The sequence below is a fragment of the Lynx canadensis genome, chromosome B3 (genome assembly GCF_007474595.2).
Source record: "Lynx canadensis isolate LIC74 chromosome B3, mLynCan4.pri.v2, whole genome shotgun sequence".
Taxonomy (NCBI): Eukaryota; Metazoa; Chordata; class Mammalia; order Carnivora; family Felidae; genus Lynx; species Lynx canadensis.
The window spans coordinates 131,453,000-131,474,847 of NC_044308.2; the positions used below are offsets into that span (position 1 = coordinate 131,453,000).

At 47.1% G+C, this 21,848-nt stretch overlaps 1 protein-coding gene across 1 annotated transcript in view; it reads right to left on the reverse strand.

Moving 5' to 3' along the window:
• PTPN21 (protein tyrosine phosphatase non-receptor type 21) overlaps nt 1-21,848 on the reverse strand; it is an 83,867-nt gene that overhangs the window by 8,801 nt on the left and 53,218 nt on the right. The window contains exons 10-13 of the mRNA XM_030319745.1: nt 20,913-20,992; nt 10,092-10,152; nt 9,372-9,456; nt 4,011-5,422 (exon numbers count right to left, since the gene is read on the reverse strand). Coding sequence (XP_030175605.1) covers nt 4,011-5,422; nt 9,372-9,456; nt 10,092-10,152; nt 20,913-20,992 — 1,638 coding nt within the window. The remainder of the gene's footprint in view (nt 1-4,010; nt 5,423-9,371; nt 9,457-10,091; nt 10,153-20,912; nt 20,993-21,848) is intronic.

The following is a 21,848-nucleotide window of genomic DNA, read 5'->3' on the forward strand; positions in this document are numbered from 1 at the left end:
AAACAGCACCGAGAGCTCCATCGTGTCACGCCAGGGGGCTGGGGGGGCACAGGACAGGCTGCCTCCTGAAAATGTGTGTTTCCTAAAGCGACTACTAACGTAATGATCTTCCTCTCTAAGGCAGACAAGCCCGGGACCACCAAGTCTACTCAGATATTTTCTACACCCCCTCAGAAGCCATAATAATTACAACAGTGGCCCTCGTTTGACAGAAATGGTTTTCTCAGTTGTCTCACAAGGAAATGAGTTTTATTCCAGCTCTACCAGCCAGGGAGGGAGAGGAGGGGAGGGAGGAAGGCTAAAAGGCCGCTGCATAGGCTAAAATGTCAGGATTCTGCCTTGTGCAGGAAACCCCAGGATGCTGCTGTCTAACAACTGGCAGGGGGGCTGGGGAGGGGCTTATAAAGTCTGCCAGTTTCCATGGTGCAAATACTCCCACCACGGCCAATTTCAAGCTGCCAACATAACATCAAGTGGCTCACAAGACTCCTGAAAATTCAAGCACGCTCTCGCCAGCCAGTACGAGGTGGCTCCAGCTGTTCTCTGCCTGAGAATGAGCCAGAAGGGCCCACTGCACCACATGCCGGATAAAACTGACTGCGTGGAAGGTCAGTTCTAAAGCCAGTATTTGAAGAAAGGCGCACGGAGTCTAAGCGAGTACCGTCCTCAGAGTACAGACACGTGGTGTTTGGGGCACAGCCGCACCATGGTTTGTGTGAGAACCGCCACCCAGACTGGGGCTGCACAGGAGGAAAATCTGTCCCTAGCTATGGGAGCACTCCAACCAGCCCACTGGTTTTCAGATAACAATCAAGTTCCTGGAGGTGGAGAAGGGTGGAGAACTCTCAAATGTTTCTGCTTGTCTGCAATTTAGTTCATTGTTTTTAATATTAATACTAAACTCCTGTAACCTCAATTCTCATTGGGATGTGGACTAAGTTTGTTGGATGATGAAGATAATGGCAACCCCGCGTTACTATGGGGAGTCTCAGGGGCTTAGCAGGGGCTAGAGTTCTCCAATTCTTAGGAAGTCAGTATGATGCAACCTCCCAGTAATAAGCTAACTTCGACTGAGCATTTTCTATGCTCTAGGACCTCAGTTTATCCCACAACAACTCTCTGGGGCCAGCTTCAGTTACAAGTGAAAAAATAAGTCAGAGAGAAGCAGCTTGCTCAAGGTCACATAGATGCCTTTTCATATTTGGTCATCAGTGTCAGAACAATAAAAAATTTTCTTTAAAGTCAGTTATGCCCCATCATAGAATTTAGAAAGCATTTTTCAGGCCTAACCTTATGTGGGACTTAGCAGGCAGAGCAGAGGTGACTGTACCCATGCTACAGATGAAGAAGATGAGGTTCTGGTGCTGCCGGGTCCAGCCCACTGGGCAGAGAACTAATAAATGGAAGGATCTAGCCTCAGATCCAAGTTCTTCCACTCTTAGGTCCTACACCTTTCCCCCAAGCCATAGCTGCCATACACACTCTTCCAGTAAAGGAGAATCCGTTATGCCAAAGAAATAATCCAGTCACAGATCTGTACTAATACTAGGGGCCTTACAAGTCAAAGAGGAAAGGGTGCCTGGGGGCTCAGTCGGTTAAGTGTTCGACTTTGGCTCACGTCATGATCTCATGGTTGATGAGTTCAAGCCTCGAGTTGGGCTCTGTGCTGACAGCTTGGAGCTTGGAGCCTGCTTCGGATTCTGTGTCTCCTTCTCTCTCTCTGCCCCTCCCCTGCTCATGCTCTCTCTCTCTCTCAAAAATAAAAAATAAACATAAAAAAAAAAAAAGTCAACAAGGAAGAAAACTTGTAATTTTAGAGAAGCAAGCTGATCAAAGCCCTCAGATTTAGGGGATCTTACTAGATCCCATTCAAAAGGGACAATAAGCTTGCATAGTGGACTCCCTCAAAACAAGTATCATTTGGAGAAGTGACTCAGGTCACACATAAAAATGATGGAAAATTCTGGGGTGCCTGGGTGGCTCAGTTAGGCGTCTAACTTTGGCTCAGGTCATGATCTCACCCTCTGTGAGTTCAAGCCCTGCATCAGGCTCTGTGCCGACAGCTTAGAGCCTAGAGCCTGCTTCGGATTCTGTGTCTCCCTCGCTCTCTGCCCCTCTCCCACTTGCACTTTCTCTCTCTCTCAAAAAAAAATAAACATTAAAAAAAAAATGATGGAAAATTCTCAGTATAATTAGGGAAAGAGGATTAAGTATGAAAGGGCCCTGTCCAGCTGGCTCAGGGACTTGGGTAGCATTACCTTTTGGAGACACATCCACACCCAGCCCCCACCGTGAATCACTGATCATGAACCCTTAACTTCCACTCCAGCTGACCTGAGACATTGGTCTTTACTGCTCAGGTAGATACAAATGTAATCTTAAGAAAAATTGAAAATAAGCTTAAAATTCAAACCCCCGATTCATTAAAAGCAAACACACTCTTGTTAAGTGGCTTCAGTCTACCTCTGCTAATCTATTTCATACGCACTGTAAAATTGTGTGGATTTTCTTCCCAGTTTATGAAGATCCTACTATATTTGTGCCGGGTCCTGAAGTCTGCATATGCGAACTATCAGAGGTGAGGGAGGAGTCCTAGCTGCTGGGCGCTGACAGGAACTGGGAGACAGGATGGACAGGCTAATTAATGGCTTTTGCCAGATCCCAGGGCAGGGCCAGGGGAGGGCGTGCAGGCAGTGAGGGGCCAGAAGCCTGAGCGATGAAGCAAGAGGATTTAGAGCCACCACGCTTCCATGACAAAAGCACGAATGCATGGCCAAGGCTTGGGGACTCAGAAAGTTTCCGTGGAAAGCCAGAAAACAGCAAGGCTTAGAAAAACAACAGCTACTTAATAAAATATTATATACATTATACCTCAATGCAGAACAGCATAACTGACAAGAAAATAGGTTGCAGAGATAAGCATGGGTTTAAAATTCCAGTTCAGCCACCCATTAGCTGTGTAACCTTGGAAAAGTTACTAAACATCTCAGAGTCTGTTCTCTCTTCTGAAGGAACAATAGGCCTGTTGTAAACCAGAGGGGCCTCGGCACGTGCCAAGTGCTCGGGGGGATGGCAGCTAGAGATGATGTTATATATGCTCTTTTATATTTTGCCCCACATAAGTAAGTGCTTAACTGTTGGTTATTTGCTATACTGAGTATCAAAGAGCTGCATTTTCTCCAAGGGACCTTCCTGGGATCCTCGTTCACTTAATCTTTCTTTGAAAGAGACCTGGGGCTTTCGGGGGCCTGGGTGGCTCATTCAGGTAAGCATCTGACTTTTGGTTTCAGCTCAGGTCATGATCTCACGACCGGTTTGTGGGTTCCAGCCTGGCATGGTGCTCCAGGCTGACAGTGTGGCGCCTGCTTGGGCTTCTCTCTCTTTCTGCCCCTTCCCTGCTGGCTCGCTCTCTCACTCTCTCTCTCTCAAAATAAATACGCGTTCTTAAAAAATTAAAAAAATAAAGACCTGGAGCTTTCAAGTGTTTTGTCTTGACAAAGTGCCACCTTCCCAACTCCAGAATCACTCTTCAGCCCTCAGAGATCACACACAGGGAATTCAAGCAGTATCCACACACTCGGACATCAGCAACACTTCTCTCCAGGGATGCTGCTCTCAGACACCATGCGGCCCCCCGCTGCTGCATCAGCACAGTGTTTCTAACAAGTGCCTAACAAAGCAACCTCGCCTAAAGCGGGTGAAAGCTTAACTTCCTTTTCCTTAAGGCTGCATTGGCCAAACCTTTCATTTATTCTTTCCTCTCCATTCCAGAGCCTCCCGCGTTAACCTTCTCACTTCACCTAATTATCTCCAGCAAAACCACTAAAATTCTAACCGATCCAACTGATCCCCCTCATTTCCATAGATAATCCTCAAACTCAAAGTATTCCAAATAAGTCCAGAAATAGCGCATGGGGGGATGAGAAGAACTCCAAGAGACAAAGCCGAACTGCCAGGAGGCAGAGTCAAGGACAGGACCCGGCCACACACTCGCCACACATTCACCTTACCCCTAGCGGCGGAAGGCCTTCCACGACGTTCTTCTTTCCGGAGAGGAGATCTGACACGGGCCGCTGCTTCAGGGAGTCCCTCCTGGCTCGGTAGCGCCCCGACGTGGTGAGATCAGATTCGGACATGGAGGGCGTGAGCAGCCCCTCTCTGCGGGGTCGAAGGGCCTCCCCGAGATGGGGCCCGGGCTCACGGCCGTGCAGGGGGCCCGGGCCCAGCGCGGCGGGGACCGGGGCGCAGGGCCCTCGGGCGGGGCCAGGCGGAAGCTCCGGGGAGCGGCGGCCCCGCGGCGCGCGGGCCGGCAGCAGGGGCACCTCCAGCGTGGCCACGTCCTCCTCCGGGTCCTCCTCGTCCTCGCTGCTGTGGATCAGCATGGTGGCGTCCGAGAGAGACTTCTTGTGGCCACAGCCCAGGCCTCCCCGCTCGTCCGCCTCGTCCCGCTCGGCCCTCTCTGGGAAGCCGCCGGGCTGGGAGCCCGCGGAGACGGGCCGCGGCGGCGGCGGGTCGGCGGCCGAGGCGGACAGCGTGCGCTCCTTCAGCCGCAGGCCCTCGAGGCTGTGCGCCAGCCCGGCCACCTCGATGCTGTTCCTCTTGTGCAAGTGCGCGCGCCGGGCGGCCGTGAGCGGCTCGCTGACCTCCTGCAGGGAGTGCGCCACCGGCAGGCTGGCCTCCTGGAACGTCTGCACCGAGTGGTGCACGCGCCTGGTGATGAGGTCGGGGTTGCTGCTGCTGATGTACGGGTGGCGGGACAGGTCCGGGGTGCTGTTGGCCGGCCGCGGGGGCGGGTAGGGCGGGGGCGGGCGGTACACCTGCGTGCGCATGATGTTGGGGGCCGGGTAGTCCTGCGCCTGCAGCTGCACGTTGGTCAGCTCAGGCACGCTGACGGCGCCCGCCACGGGCCGCCGCTCGGCGGGGTGCGGGTACGGGGACGGGCTGTGGAAACTGTAGTTGAGGCTGAACGGGTAGTGCGCCGACTGCGGGGAGGCGAAGTGCGCGTGCTCCCGAATCTCCGGCTGGCTGTAGACCAGCGCGTCGGGCCGGCTGTAGGCGTACGAGTTGCCGATGTTGAGGTTTCGCAGCGAGCGGCTCTGCCTTTCGGCGGGCACCATTCCCCGGTTGAGCTGCTTCATGACCGTCTCGTAATCCGGGGTCGGGCGGTACGACGGCGGGATCAGGGCGCTGTGGCGGTGTGACGGCACGTAGTCGGGCCTCATGACGTCACTCCCAGTGATGCTCGGGTTGGAGGACATGGGGGAGGGCTGCAGGTAGGGCTGAGGGTTGTTCAGGGAGTTGGTGCTGTGCGCGCTGTATACGCTGCCGTTTCGGATCCGACCGCTGAGGTCAATCTGGGCTCGATCCAGACTCGTCTGGGAGTGGCAATAGTATCCATTCTGGTTGGTGGCAAAGAGGTTATCTGGGAAACAAACACATTTAAAGCGAATGAGCTGGACCAGTTACTCTAGGCGGAAACTGAGATGTGCCCTGAACGCTGCTGACATTTTCGGTGTCGTTTACAAAAATCCATGCAGAAATAACCTGGCTTTACCCGGACTATCTGAATGACCGTGGGCACACTTTCTGGAGCCCGGGCGTCCTCATCTATAGAATGGTGATAGTTCTGCCTGCTCTAAGGGTGGTACTCAGCATCTCAACACCCCGCCCGCCCCAGTAAAGATTAACTAAATCAAGTCCAATATTAAGAGTGCAGTTGTCTTTTTCTGAAAATCAAAAATGTGTTTTACTAGAGATGAAACAGACTTTCTGGAATTCTGGGTAGCTAGAGGCAGAGACACTGTTCAGGGCATTGGGCCACTAACTGCTCCCTTCCCCTGGTGGGGATGTGGCCTTGCTGATGTTGAGCTAGTTCAAGTACCAACCATCTATAAATACCTCCTTAAGTGGAATTCTAGGTTGTTTATGGGTTCTTCTAGAATGAAGACAGAAAGACAAGAACTCTGCGGGTTCTGCTTCTGCAGGTCCAACAGTGTCATCAGTTGCTATATACCTCACCAGGGGCCAGAAGCCAGGGAGAATCATGCTAAGCTAGTCACCCCCCTCCCCCACTGCCCGCTCGAGCCCCCATGCTCCAGTGAGATGGGGATCCACAGCTAGCAGAATCAGGAGCACCATCTCTTCTACGATGGCTGCCTGTGTGCCAGGTAGGGCTGGACGGAGGCATGTTTCTTCTGTCCAATCTGTGGTTCACTGGAAACACCATCACTATTGAGGGTGATTTCTCATGCTTCAAAGAGCAGCAGTCAGGTCCGTCAGGGAACAGTTGGCTTTGAAAAGTATTATTTTTGGGATTACAGAGCTGTGTGATGGTTTAGTGGCTAGTGGTTATCGAAGGGAATATGTCAGTCTAGCGTATGGACTTTCCTCGGGTGGCACGCAAGCCAGGTAGAAACAGGGCTCAAACACACACTGTATTCTCCCTGCTGACACCGGTGCCTCACCGTCCTGCACTCTTCCCACACCTGGAATGCTTTGCGACCTCGGAGTCCCTGGAGTCACTGGCACCACAGCTTCTCCCTGGTCCTTACTCCAGCCTGTCTGCACTGGCCTGATACCCACCCCTTCTGGTCTCCCTGCCTGCAGGCTCCTCCCTGCACCCCGCAGGACATCCCTTTGGGAGCCCGTGTGTGCAGAAGACTATGCTGAGCACTGATGGGGGTAAAAGATGGGAATCCAGGTGAGTAAAGGGGAAAAATGTATATGAAAGTCACAATTCAAGGACATGTTACACTACACGGAGGTAAGTGTGACGGGTCCATGCAGGAGGAGAGAAGGATCTCTTCCAGCTTGGGCTGGGTTGATGGGGACAGGGAGGAGAGAATCAAGAACACCCTCACAAAAAATACAGCATTCAAGTGGCCTTTGGGGCAGTGGGGAGGGCCTGCCTGGCTTTCAGCAGCAGCCAGTCAGCCAGTGGGTGCAGGATTACCCTTCCTCACCCCACGGCCTATGCCAGGCATGGTCATATGACTAGCAGAGGTCAAGGGAAAGGGAGCAGAAGATTGAGAGACAGTTTCCATGCCCCCCTGCCCCCACCACCCTGACCAGTGTTCTAGACGGAAGAGGCCCCTCCAGCAGGAACACAGGGGTAGGCAGGTGGGGAGCAGAGCCCTCCTGCCTGCGCCACAAGAGTTCCCACAGCCCAGCCTCACCGACCCGAGGGGAACCAGGCACGTGGGCAGGAGAGTACACTACGGGGTCGTGTCAGGGCAAAGGGCGTTCTGAGTGACAGGGCAGCTCGGGCAAGGCTGGGAGACCACTTGTGGAGGGCATTCTCGGTTCGGCTGGAGCACAGCGGGAAGGAAGACTGGAGAAGGAATGTTGGGAATCAGCATGGAGAGGGTGGCACCCCAGGCAGAGGAATGAGAGGAATGGGGAGATGAGAAGAGCCTGGCACTCTCGTGTCCAGCGAACTGGGGAGAGTGCAGGCTGAAGATGGGGCTACAGCTAGCCATGAGGCTGGACTAAACCAGGAGCAGAAGGCCAGGGAGATGGAAGGGATATATGGAGCTAGAGGCAAAAGCATGTGTAACGACTGGGTGTTGAGGTCAAAAAAAAAAAAAAAAAAAAAAAGGCCAAATTACCTGCAGTTTGGAATCCAAGTAACCAGAACAGTGACTTCATCACAAAGATGGATGGAGGGGGAGAGGGACAGGCTTATGGGGTAGAGTGATGAGCTGAAATTTAACGTTTTCATTTTCAGCTCATTGTAATCGCGGATACCGTAAGCCAGCACCCCGCGGAGGGCTGTCCGTGTAGTGGCCCCTAAACTGTGACTCTGAGACAGATGGCAGTGCAGGGCCCAGGACCAAGGACAGGTGGGAAACACAGATGTGACAACCGTCCCTGCTGAAATCTGAAACGTGGATGGGCTGCTGTGGGAGCCTGCTCAGGGAGGGAAGAAGGCCACAGGCAGACGTTCCCAGGCAGCGAACAACGCTGATGGCACAGGAGGAGGAGGGGAGGGAGAACCAGAGCACTGAAAAGAGACTGTTCAGGAGAGAAATCTGGGACGTGCTGGTGAGGAGGACGCGTGGGGCGCTGGGGACCTGGGAGGGCAGCGGAAGGAATAAACGGGTAACAACCACACAGGCACTACTCTCAGAAGCAGCAGGCGGAAAAGGGAAGGGAACAGTAACTCCGACCACTGGTGGAAGAGAGAGGCGTGGCAAGGACAAAGTATTAGGATATCTGCAGACCGAGGAGGAGGGCAGAGTGGTGAGGTAACTCTAACAATGCAGAGAGAAGAGTCTTTACCCAGAGGTGGGGCACCTGGAGGTGCAGAACCAGACGAGGGCAGGGTGCAAGGAGAGGGCGGTGAGGAAGGCAGAAAATACCCTGAGGTGCACACTCTGGGAATCCACACCCTGAAGCGCTGTTCCCTTATGGCCTACCAGCCTACCTCACTGGAAATTGTCATCTGTGCACGTAAGGCCCGCACACAACACACTCACAACCTACCTCTGGTCCCTTCACACATCACTTCTACCAGTTTCCTACGCGAGAGTCCAACCATACCCCTCCTCTCCCCAATGCCCTTCCTCATTCTATGCCATGGCATCCACTGTCCCCCCAAACCAGGGGTAGCAATCCCAATCAACTGCCCGCCTCTCTCTCCAGCTGTCTAAATCCACCCGTCTTTCCAGAAAGCCCTTCTCAATCTCCCCAACAGGATGAGACTCTCTTCGCATAATTGCTTGCCCTCTCTCCTCAAAACAATCACGTTCTCTTTGTATTTATTTGTGTACTAGTCTTATCCCCTACTATTAGATTTTAAGATTCTTAAGATGTGGAACTACTTCTCTGCACTCAATCTCCTTGGCTTTTAGAGCCCTGTACACAGGGTAGAGAGTAAATGTCTGTGAATGAATGCTTGACATTCAGCTTTGGAGGCACTGCCTTAAATACAGCTCGCTCTACTAATCAAGTGAAAAATAAAAATAAATAAATAAAAATAAAGACGAAATGTTTAAAGCTTTACAATGGGAAGCCCTCGGGCAGGAAAAAAAAACAAAACGAGCTTGGGATATCTTGTGCCAGAAACAAGGAAGCACTCAAAGGCTAACGGGGGAGTATCAGCAGGACACAGGAGCCGGCCGAAAGGAGCTTCCACGGGCTGAACTCTGGATCATCTGAGTATCAACATCTGATACTGCATATTGCGACACATTTTGAGACACTGAATCTAATGGCAGCTCCTTCTACGAATCCAGGATGGCTATAACCGTGAAAACAATTGCAAGGTAACATCAGCCAGAAACTGTCCTGGCTCCAAGATCTCCAAGTCTTCATAGATTTATTCAGAGTATAATAATTTTATACAGCATTTCAGAAATAGTGTACTTTACCTTGGGAGGAAGTGTATGGTTCTGTGTAATGTCCATTATAATGCAGCTGGGGTTGGGGAGGCATCACATAGGACTGGGGCTTAGGCTAAGGAATGGAAAGTTGGAAACAGAGTTAAAATACATTGCTACCTATGTAATATATGTAAAGTAAGTCTCCGCTGGTTTCTTTCTTTCCATTAAAAAACTTCTAAGGAAGTTAAATATATTATATAGAAAATACACATGGAGACCCTGTAGCTCTTACCATATTTATCACTTTCAATGTCTCCCAGAATGACAATACCAAGCCCTGTACAGTGGTATCAGACATCAGAGATCACAAGAAAACAAGCTGTATCCAAAAAGTTAAGAGCAAGAAGGAACAAAGTTTCCTGAATTCTTATATAAACATGTGAATATAAAAAGCTTTTATGTAGTATATTTAATCTTCTCAGGCCAAATTAGCTAGTATTTTAAAGATCTACTAACTTCTGATTACTCTTTGCTAATAGTCGAAAATTGTAGTATTAGGTTGGACCTAATATTTAAATATGTGTAATAACATAAATATTACATAAATATTGGGCTCAGCCTACTGCCGTTTCTTTGGTTAAAAACAATCTAATACCAGCACACTTTTGTGGTCCAACTCAAAATTAACACTATCCAAAGGATCTTTTATTAAGGAAGATGACATCACTAAAAGAAAAAAAAGCAATCATAATTTTCCTTCTTTCTTACCAGAGACACCCTTGAAGACGACCTCCTCCGAATTGGGTTCACTGTGACAGTCTGGGTTTGCCTGTAAAAATAAGACATGTCACTGAGACATACGTACACATAGTTTTCCTGATTTTGCCAAAGGAAATCAATAAGAAGGTAAAATGATAAATCTGCTAAAGTAAAAAGAAGATAAAACTAACCCAATCATAAATTCGAGAAAAGGAAGGAGACTCTCTTGTCCTCCCTTGGGGCCTCCCCACGTTGTGGCTGCCCAGAAGCCCCCCTCGCCCCCCCCCCCCCAGGTTTGAGCCTCCTGATGCAGCAACATCTGCCTGGACAATGAGAGGATCAGCAGGTACGTCTTTTCCCGGTCTATCAGGTAGAACCTCTGGAATGAGCATAAGCAGGGAGGGAGAGTGGCAAGGCTTGATCGCCCACAAACATGTCACAGAAGCAAGGTTCAGCGCACACGCATCTCTCCCGTGGGCCTGGGTTAGCTCTGGGCACCTCCACTAACAGTCCTGGGGGATGACCACCAAATGCCAGCCCAGAAGCCTGAAGCAATGGGACAGGCCTGTAGTTAAAATCTGCTAACCACATCCTACAAACATAATCAAGAGGGAAGTTTATAACTTTGGTAACTTAATCCAGATTTCCTGTAAGAAACTAAGAGAAAACAAAAAATAGAAAATTTGGTTCAGTGGGCCCGTGGTACACCCATTTGACTTTTCTATGCAAGAAACTTCTCTCTGGTTTTATTTTTTTTAATGTTTTTAAGTTTATTTATTTATGTTTAGAGAGACAGAGACAGTGCAAGTAGGGGAGGGCCAGAGAGAGAGGAAGAGGGAGAGGGAGAGGGGGAGAGAGAGAGAGAGAGAGAGAGAGAGAGAGAGAGAGAGAGAGAGAATTCCAAGCAGGCTCCATGCTGCCAGTGCAGAGCCCGATGCAGGGCTCGAACTCACGAAACTGCGAGATCATGACTTGAGCCGAAACCAAGAGTCAGATGCGCAACTGACTGAGCCACCCAGGCATCACTGATTGGTTTTAAATGTATTTTTTAGAAACAAATGAGAATATTAACAAGTGCAGACTGACATTTATCAGATAATTTGAGATTTTAAACTATTCCCATCAAGTTCCATCTTTGAATAAATAATTACATCAAAAAGGAACAAGACACAAAAAAACCCATGTGTAATTTTATCACTTAAAATTTTTTTTAACGTTTATTTATTTTTGACACAGAGAGAGTGCGAGTAGAGGGAGGGGCAGAGAGAGAGGGAGACACAGAATCTGAAGCAGGCTCCACACTGTTAGCACAGAGCTTGACGCGGGGCTTGAAGTCACAAACCGTGAGATCATGACCTGCACCAAAGTCAGATGCCCAACCGACTGAGCCACCCAGGCGCCCCTAATTTTATCACTTTTAAACAGAGTCAGGATGTTTTTGTTTTATGTGCAATTTATTGCAAATAAGAACTAGAAACCTAAACATAGGATTTTTGGCTTTGTTGTGACTAACATAATTTTCTCAAAGCACTTTTTAATAAAAAAAAAAAAATTTTTTTTAAGTAAGCTCTATGCTCAACGGGGCTAGAACTCACAACCCCAAGATCAAAGAGTTTGTATGCTCTACTGACTGAGTCAGCCAGGAACCTCTCAAAGCACTTTTTTTTTAAATTGATAAAATAAATATGTAAATGTTTATTTATTTTTGAGAGAGAGAGAGAGAGAGAGAGAGAGAGAGAGAGGGACCATGAGCAGAGGAGGGGCAGAGAGAGAGGCAGACACAGAATCCGAAGTAGGCTCCAGGCTGAGCCGTCAGTACAGAGCCCAATGTGGGTCTTGAACCCATGAAACGTGAGATCAAGACCTGAGCTGAAGTCGGATGCTTCCCAGGTGCCCCACAAAGAACAAAGGGTTTTTCAAAAAAACCTTCCACCATCTGTTTCTGGGTCATGAGCTTATGTGACACATAAATACTAATTACAAAAGTATTTTGTGACCTTTGCTTATAGTGTTCTAAGGACTAATTACTAGAAAATCCAGAATCACAAGGAAAACACTCAGTCCATTTAATCAACAAATTTACCATAATCTTAGCATCTTAACAATTAGTATCCTGTATTCAAACCCTGAAAATTAGCTTATTTTTATAAGACTTTTGAGATAAAATAAAACTAGTGCTTATTATTTCTGATTAAAAACCATCACCAAACTGGGGCACCTGATGGATGGGTCAGTCTGTTAAGTGTCTGGCTCTTGATATCAGCTCAGATCATGATCTCAGGGTTCATGAGTTCAAGCCCTGCATTGGGCTCTGCACTGACAGTGCAGGGCCTGCTTGGGATTGTCTCCCTCTCTCTGTCCTTCCCCCACTTGCTCATGCACGCTCTCTCTCTCTCTCTCTCTCAAAATAAATAAATAAATAAAACTTTAAATTAAAAAAAAAAACAAAAAACCATCACCAAATTAGAGGACACTTATATTTACAACTACATGGATGGAGCTAGAATGTATTATTATGCTAAGCAAAATAAGTCAATCAGAGAAAGACAAATACCATATGATTTCACTCATATGTGGAATTTAAGAAACAAAACGGATGAACATCTGAGAAGGGGGGGTGGAAAGAAGAGAGGGAAACAAACCACAAGAGACTCAATGATACAGAACAAACTGAGGGTTGATGGAGGAAGGTGGATGGGGGATGGGCTGGATGAGTGATGCTAAGGAGGGCACTTGTGATGAGTACTGGGTGTTGTATACAAGTGATGAATCACTGAAGTCTACTCCTAAAACCAATACTGTACTGTATCTTAACTAAAATTTAAATATTAAAAAAAAGAAAGAAAAAAAAGAAAAGAAAAGAAAAAACTGTCACCAAATATTGGGCTTTAATGAAACTAGGGTGGTACTGACTCAGTGACAACGTTAGAATAAGGGAACATAAGAGCAATCTGAAAAATGGTCCCCCCCCCAAAATAAAAACTGCTTCTGTGATAAAGGGGATACTCCAGCTCAGCAGAGAGAAGGTAGGTTTTTGGTACAATGGACCATTTATAAAAAGTTCAAGTGTCATTAAAACCATCTAAGAAAGCACGTTGACATGCATTTAAAGATTAGAAATTTAAATATGAAGTCATAAGTGAACTTACAGAAAACATAAATTCTTCTATTATATATCATAGGCTGAAGATCTATCTAAACACAAGACCAATAAGAGAAATTACAAAGAAAAAAAAAAAGAGTGCTCATCAGGAACTTAACATCAGGTGACTACAACTGCTTTTTTACTAGTTGATTTTTTTAAATTAAATGCTTTTTGTAATAATTTTCTTTCATTATCATCAAAATGTGTTAAGGTTGTTGCTAAAGAAGAAGTGTCTCTTTTCCAAAGAATATCCCATCTGCCAGAATTTATGTAACTCAACAACGACACAACCGATGTGAATTCTGTCGGGCTGCAAGAATACCTGTTAACCACCACCAAAGCATTATCGGTCCTAATTGAGGCCTCCTCGGGGAATTGAGGTGGGAAGGTGCACCGTTTTGTTTTATTGAACGCTCACTCACTGTACATTAAAACACTCCTTAAAATCAGCATCCACGATCTGAAGGCATTTTGTAGCCTTGAAGTTTACTTTGCCTCTGCTTATTCCCCATAGGTTTAGGCAGAAGTGGGTCCTCTGAAGCTCGCATTTAGTCCACTGTCCAAACGGACTGAACTTTTAAGGTACTATAAATTCAAAATTCAGAGACGGGAAGAAAGGGCTGGTAGAGTACAACAACATGTCCCCAGTTGCCCAGCCTCGAGCAAAAATAAAACTTGAATGTGTTAAATTAAAAATGGAGAGATGCAGAGCTTAGGAGCATAGGCAGGAACTCCCACACGCGGTATCTATTTTGGCGCCCTTGCTGGGAGCACCCGGTGTGGAAGCGACTCTGCCCGCTGCAGAGGCTGCTTCTTGCTAAACACAAACAAACTGAACATGTCTTTCTCCCGCCAAACGGTCTGGCTAGGCAGCCTTGCCATCGGTTCTAATAGTCTACCTCCCCTTTCTTCCTGCTGCCGTTCTTGTAAATGCAGCTTACTGAGAGGTCAGCCATCCTTACCTGAGTGTACAAGAGAAAATGGCATAACTGCTGGTTGGTGTTTTCCAGACTCTGGGGGCAGTTACTGTGCTGATGGGTGCTGCTAAAAATGAGACAGCCAAAGAACTCTTAGGGGAAAAAAAAATCACTGGAATGTGTGCACCGGAGAAGACAAACTAAGTATATGCTGCTGGCCCAGGTAAAATGAATATTACTTACTGAAGCAGCGCTAAGGGCTGAACGTGATTATTTCACGGAATCTGAACAACAACACCATAAAGGATGCCAGTTATTATCTGGATTTTACAGACAAGGAAACGGATACTTAGATTAAGAGAACTGCTCTTGGTCACATGACAAATAAGTAGCAGAACCGGCACTGGAACCAGGCAGGTCTGTCAGGTTATGGAGCGCAGGCTCCTAGCGACTGATTATTTTCCCACCCCCTCCCCAGCCCCAGCCGATCTGTAAGCTCCATGGAGGCGCGAGGACATAAAGGTATCACTGGTGCCTGGCACAAAAGGAAGGCCTCAAATGTTTGCCAAACAAATGAGTGACACCATTAGTAAAGGACTGAAGCAGATACCGATTACTGAGCATTTACAGTTGAGCTCGTTTCTTTTTTTTTTTTGTTTTTTTTTTAAGTTTATTTATTCTGAGAGAGAGAGAGAGAGAGAGAGAGAGAGCGCAAGCAGAGGGGGGACAGAGACAGAATCCCAGGCAGGCTTCATACTGACAATGCATAGCCAGATGCGGGACTCCAACTCTTGAAACTGTGAGATCGAGTCAGACGCCTAACCAACTGAGCCACCCAGGCATGCCGGACTCCTATTTCTAAGAGCTGTCTCAATTTTGCTGTGTGAGCTTCCTTTCTTATTGGTTTATAGCTAGTGAAGAGGAGACTGTGGTGAATGAAAAATGTGTTGGATGGTGGAAATACCTACAAATGTTGGTCTCAATGACTTTCTCTGATGGGATAGGGTTACTCCATCTTCTTCCAGGCCTCCTCCAGGCTCTTCAAACCCTGCAGTGGGCTTACAAGAAGGTGCAGCCCCATTCCCCTCCAGGAAGCACTTCCTCCAGTCAGTGTTCTGGCCAGTGTTTCCAGAACAAAAGTGGGCACACATACCAGCCCTGTCACTAGGCTCAGCAAGCAGCCGGCTGGTGACTGAAATTCAGCTTTCCCTCTAGACTAAGTCTCTTGAAACCTTTATCACATGGCTCTACAGCTTGGGGGATACCAACCTCCCCAAAAATGTTTCTCTCCCAGTCTTTTTCTCATATGAATTAGAGAGACTGATTACAGCAGGACCAATTCTGAGGTCTGGAAGAAGGTTTGTGACCTACAGATTGACATTATTTCATTTAATTCCTAATCCAACCCTAAAGTAATAGTCACATTCTTGTCTCATTTAAAAAAAATTTTTTTTAAATGTTTTTATTTTATTTTTGAGAGAGAGACACAGTGAGAGCAGGGGAGGGGCAGAGAGAGAGGGAGACAGAATGTGAAGCAGGCTCCAGGCTCTGAGCTGTCAGCGCAGAGCCCGACGAGGGGCTTGAACTCACAGACTGCAAGATCATGACCTGAGCCGAAGTCAGACGCCCAACTGACTGAGCCACCCAGACGCCCCCTTCTTCTCTCATTTTTAAGGCTTGGGTGACATCAAAAGCTGATTCTGCTACTTAAAGTACCTTATTATTATTTTTAAAGCTTTATTTTGAGAGAGAATGCGCACGTGCACATGTGAGTAGGGGAGGGGCAAAGAGAGAGGGAGAGAGAATCCCAAGCAGGCTCTGTGCTGATGGCACAGATGCAGGGGCTCGAACTCATGAACCGGGAGATCATGACCTGAGCTGAGATCAAGAGTCTGTCGGGGCGCCTGGGTGGCGCAGTCGGTTAAGCGTCCGACTTCAGCCAGGTCACGATCTCGCGGTCCGTGAGTTCGAGCCCCGTGTCGGGCTCTGGGCTGATGGCTCGGAGCCTGGAGCCTGTTTCCGATTCTGTGTCTCCCTCTCTCTCTGCCCCTCCCCCGTTCATGCTCTGTCTCTCTCTGTCCCAAAAAAAAAAAAAAAAAAAAAAAAAAGAGTCTGTCGCTTAACCGACTGAGCCACCCAGGTGCCCCTAAAGTACCTTGTTTAAAAGTGGAGGGAGGGAGCAAGTCATTTATAAATTCTAAAATATACTCATCTGGGTCAAGTTTGGATGAATCAAACGAGGCCATCCAAAACACCATTTTATTATATGTCAGGACCAGCAGGGGGTTGGGCGGAGGACAACACTCTAGGAGCAAAATCCTCTTTCTATACAAGTAGAATCATCTCCTGAGACCCCAGGTGCCCCAGGCTGACCCAGCCATCCAGAATCCACTGTCCAATTTCAGGCTTGACGCAGTTTCATCAGATGCCCATCACACTATCGGCTGACCCATCTGGACCATGAGAACAAATCTACCAATACTTCAGGATCATTATAATATTAAATGTGACTGAACAGTCTAGGTTGAGAGCCTTAAAAGAAATGACCATAGGGGCGCCTGGGTGGCTAAGTCAGTTAAGCATCTAACTTCAGCTCAGGTCATGATCTCCTAGTTTATGGGCTCCAGCCCTGTGTTGGGCTCTGTGCTGACAGTTTGGAGCCTGGAGCCTGCTTCAGATTCTGTGTCTCCCTCTCTCTCTGCCCCTCCTCTGCTCACGCGCTCTCTCTCAAAAATAAATAACATTTAAAAAAAAATTTTTTTTAAAGAAATGACCATAAAATTTAAAGTTATTTTCAGTTTTATCACCCATCAAAACATTAAAAGCTAAGAATTCATTTACTTCACCTGAGAGCAAGTGCTGATAGTGAACTGTGTTAGTTTCCTACAGAATGAAGCAGGGATCCTCCATGAATGGCTCATGGATATGGACTTCCTTAAATCTACTGGATGTACAGAGATTAAAAACAAAATATGGAAAATACTCCTTCAAACATAATTATTTCATCTCTGAAACACTCGTATGTTTTCTTTATATAGATGTATGCAACTGAAGGCCCTATGAATGTAATTTTATTTACATTTAGCAAGAAACAGCAATATGACTAAACTTAGATTTCTAAAACTGAATTTCTTTCTTTTCCATCTGAACTTTAAAATCATTAGCAGGTGATGATTTGCCAAAAAAAACTCCTTAAAAAAAAAGGGCATTAACACCAACCTACATGGATGCCTACTTGGAAAGAGATTGCAGTTTGCAGTTTATTCCAAATGATTGATTTGATTCTCCATTATTTTCCAGAGGAGGAATAAATGAAGAAATGATGGTTCAATATTATAAATACTCTTAAACTTATGAAAAGGCTGTGTTCTGACAGAGTGCGTATCTACTGCTTGGATCTCAGAACACTACTTCTGCATGAAAATAACGTCACACGTGATTAGGTAACCAGGCCAGTCCAGGAGAGCCCCAAATGTGACCGCTGTGGACTAGTAGCACCGCTGAATCTGGCCACCAGGGGAAGCACATTCATGCACAAATACATCCGGAGCCGCAAGCCAGCAGCCAGCAGAGAAAGCAGGGCTCCCCCTCCCGGTCAGTCAGTGCTTTCCACATCCCACCACCAGAGGAACAGCGGGACTCAGAGAAAAACACGCCTACATGGTGTCCAGGGAGGAAGGGAGGGGAGGAGGACGGGGCTGAGGGGCTAATCTTTAGCTGGCTCCCCTGCAGGGTCATCCCTGGTCATTTCCTTTTCCTTCCTGAGTCCCAAAGACGGGCCTGCCCTGTGCATGGTTATTCCTAACCAGTTTCTCTTCACACCTTGGCTCCCTATAAAACAGAAAGCACTTCCACAGCCTTTCCTCTTCCTTCCTGGCCTTAAGGGACAAATGTCCTTTCAAGATCCCCCCCCCCCCACCTCAAATTACAATCAGTAGTAAAAGGAAATCAACAAGGAACAAAAGGGCTCTTCTCCCCTCTCATACCCATCTCTCTCACTCAGGCTTCCATCATTCACTAAGCCTTAGGTACAAGGTGCCTTGCCAGACACTGGGGTACCACCGGACAAGACGGACAAACCAAGTCCACATAGAACAGCAGGCACACGATGCGCTAGCAGCCTGGTGTGGTGGTTGGCAGCACTGGTTGTGCCATAGGGCAACGACAATGTGGGTCTCTGAACCTTCATCTACCAAAAGACATTAAGAATTGCACCAAACAGGGCTGTTGTAGAGGTTTAAGGAAATAATGCTTGACACAGAGGAAATACCTACTGAATCAGAAAGTGGTAGAAAACAATCAGAACTTTGAGAATGGCACTGAGGACTTAGCAAACTAAATGCACGGTGGCCTCCAGGACGGTTGCACTTAAACTGGATCTGGAAGAACAACCAAGAGTCTGCCAGAAAAGGGGAGAAAGAGTGCATTCCAGCAAGGCCTGGGGCTGCAAGAGGCATCAGCATTGTAGGAGCTATGGGCACCAGGGCCAGCATCAAGGGCAGATGAGCCCAGAGGAGGATCATGGGAGTCTTGTGCTTAATGTCGTAGCTAAGGAAGGGGGGGGGGGGGGAGAGACAGGCTCCTATGCGGTTCTGAGCTATAACTTTGGGAGAAGTGGTACACCTTTTGCTCATCCATCCAGAAAACTGGCTGGAGCCAGGGGAGATGGGCCCGAGAGCCAGATGAGAGGCAGCTACAATGGGACAGGGGAGAAAGGACAGCATAGAGAAAGCTTGTGGGGATGAAGCAAAACCTTCCAAGTCTCAGTTTAGAGGTCACTCTGCTGAGAAGCCTTTCCTACGTTGGCAGTTCTGAGTTAGGTACCCTTTCTCTGAAGGGCCCCTACGGCACCACGGGCATCCCAAATCAGACCTCTTAACATGCATTTCTATAGATTCCTTCAACAAATTCATCAAGGCCTGCTGTGGGCCAGCCCCTTATTCAGCACTGGGAGCACAGGGGTTAATAAGAGAGTGTTGGCCCTCTGCGGCCCTCTGTGCTGCTGTGGCGCTTACCTGCTGAGAACAAGTAAACAAGCAGATATACAAATTCAGGTGGTACTAAGTACTATGATGAAGAATCAAATAGGGCAAGGGGATACAGAGAGATAGGTAGGCAGGGAAGGGGTCCCCAGGGCAGCTACGGTCAGCCTCTCTGAAGAGGGCCTCCTCTGATCAGACAACTGATGTAGTGGGAGAATGAGGCATGCAAAGGAAAAGCATTTCAGGCAGAGGAAGGGGCAAGCACAGCATCTCTAAGGGCAGAACATGTTCACAGACCAGAAAGGACACTAGTGTGGCTGGGAAAGGGTGAGCAGGAGGAGGGTGTGAAGGAAATAAGGCAGGAACCAGGCAAGGACCAGATCGTGGACAGCTTTGTGCTTTCAAGTATGATGAAATTCCAGTACAGGGTTTTAAGAAGAGTGATAGGATCTGACCCCTACTAAACTAAGACCAGTCTGGCTGACTTATGGAAAGCAGGCTATAGGCACGGCAGGTACCGAAACGAGGAGGGTGTCAGAAGGCTACTGCAGTATTCTAGGTTAGAAACACTGATGGCCTGGCACTGAGTTGTTAGCGGAGGAGGTGGTCAAAGTGGTCACATTTCAGATATATTTTGAAAGCACAGCTTGCTGATGCATTGGGTGTGGGACGAAATAAACAAGAATCAAGTGGGAATTAAGTAGGTTTGGGGCTTGGGCAACGGGGTGAATATGGAGTGTTGCCACTTATCGAATGAGAAAGGGTAAGGAAGAGGCAGATTTGGGGGCAGGAAGAGAAAGAGCATGTCAAGAGTTTCGTTTTAGACACAGCAAATCTGGGATGCCTCTTAAGTCACCAAGTGTAGACATCAAGTAGGCAGTTGGCTGTGCTCAGGGAGAGGACTGAGCTAGAAATAAAATCGGAGGCACTTCCAGCAGACAGATGCGATCTGTAAGCCTGACACAAGGTGAATCCCCTGGGAGAACGAGCATAGGTGGGAAAGAGGTCTGAGGATTACACCAGCAAAGGTGACTGAGAAGAAACGGCCCAGAAAGAGGAAAAGCAGGAGAGGGTGGGGTCTTGGCAGCCAAGGAGGAGCAGAGTGCAGAAGGGAAGGGGTGGCCAGAGGTTAAGTGCTGCTGAGTGGTCCAGTGAAAGAACTTCTGTGGTCCTGACAGGACCATGGGATGAAGGTCACTGTCACCGTGACAAGCAGTGTCAGTGTGTGGCAGCTAGGGGAAGCAGGGCAGAAAGAAGGAGAGAAAACAAGTCTATACAACTCCTTTGAAGAAATTTGCTATATAGGAAAGCAGAGATATGGAGCCGTGGACGGATGGCATGTGGAATGAAGGTCAAGTGTTTTAAGAGATGCAATATTATAGCATGTTTGTATGCTTATGGGAATGATCCAGCAGAATGGGGGAAGCCCATGGGGCCAAGAAAAATATTCCTTAGGAAGAGAAGGTATAAATTCTCCAAACGGCTTGACAAGCTGAATAATTACTCAAAATGCCAATAAAAAAAATTCTCTTTTTAAATTTCAAGAATCAGTGATTCTAGTAAATAGGTGAAGAAAATCTTAGAGGCATATATCTGTAGTTATTAGAAGTCATCCAAAGATAAAATGAAACAATATTTTTGAGAACTATTTTAACACGCAGTTTGTTTATGTCCTAAAACTGTTATTTTCTACAAAATTTTCCTTTCTAAATGACACGATACAGCTCAAGATGAAAACTCCTAACCTCATTATTTTCTACAATTTCCATGAACAGGATGTACTCACAGGCTGCATTGATTTAGTCTGTAGAATTTGTGTCGCGCAACACAGAGTCTCCACACGTATTTTGCGGTTTCCATGTCTTCCTAGCAAATGAAATATGCATAAAGTAAATGAAAACACATTTACAACTTGATACAGAGTTTGTCGGAGAACAAGACATGACTGGGGGATATAATATCCCGACTCTTTCAAACACACCGACTCTTTCAGTTTCTAATGCTGCGCCTATCATATGAAGGCTCTAATTAGGATTTAAATTAGGAAGACCAAAAACAAAAAAAATGTTCTAAGGGTATGACTCTTACACTGAACAGTTTCAGATGACTTAGAAATTTTAAAAATTATGAAAATATCAACTTGTGTTTTGACAAATAGATACTCAAAGACAATTTAAAAAAAAGCATTTGACTTGGTGACTCAACACTGCCTTTGTCAAGAGAGCAAAAGCAATTAACTGTGAAATAATATTTCTACAGAGGCATTCACTTAGCAATGGAAATTAATATGTTAGTACTTACTTTCTCTCCTATTTAGTCCCTTTAGTTTACTTTAAAGATCACCATACCAGATAGTATTTATTCAAGGACTCATTCATTCGACAATATTTACTGAGCAACTACTTTTTGCCAAGTGCTATTATGCAAAATGTTATTAGTATTTTATGTTTTATAAAAGTACTAAATATTATAATTTTATTTTTTTTAATGTTTATTTATTTTTGAGAGAGAGAGAGAGAGTGAGAGCGAGCATGAGCAGGGGAGGGGCAGAAAGGGAGGGGGACAGAGGATCTGAACCAGGCTCTGTGTGGACAGCCCAATGCGGGGCTCAAACTCACGAATCATGAAATCATGACCTGAGCCGAAGTCAGACACTCAACCAACTGAGCCACCAAGGTGCCCCAAATATAATTTTAATGCCACCTCCCTCCCCAAACATGCA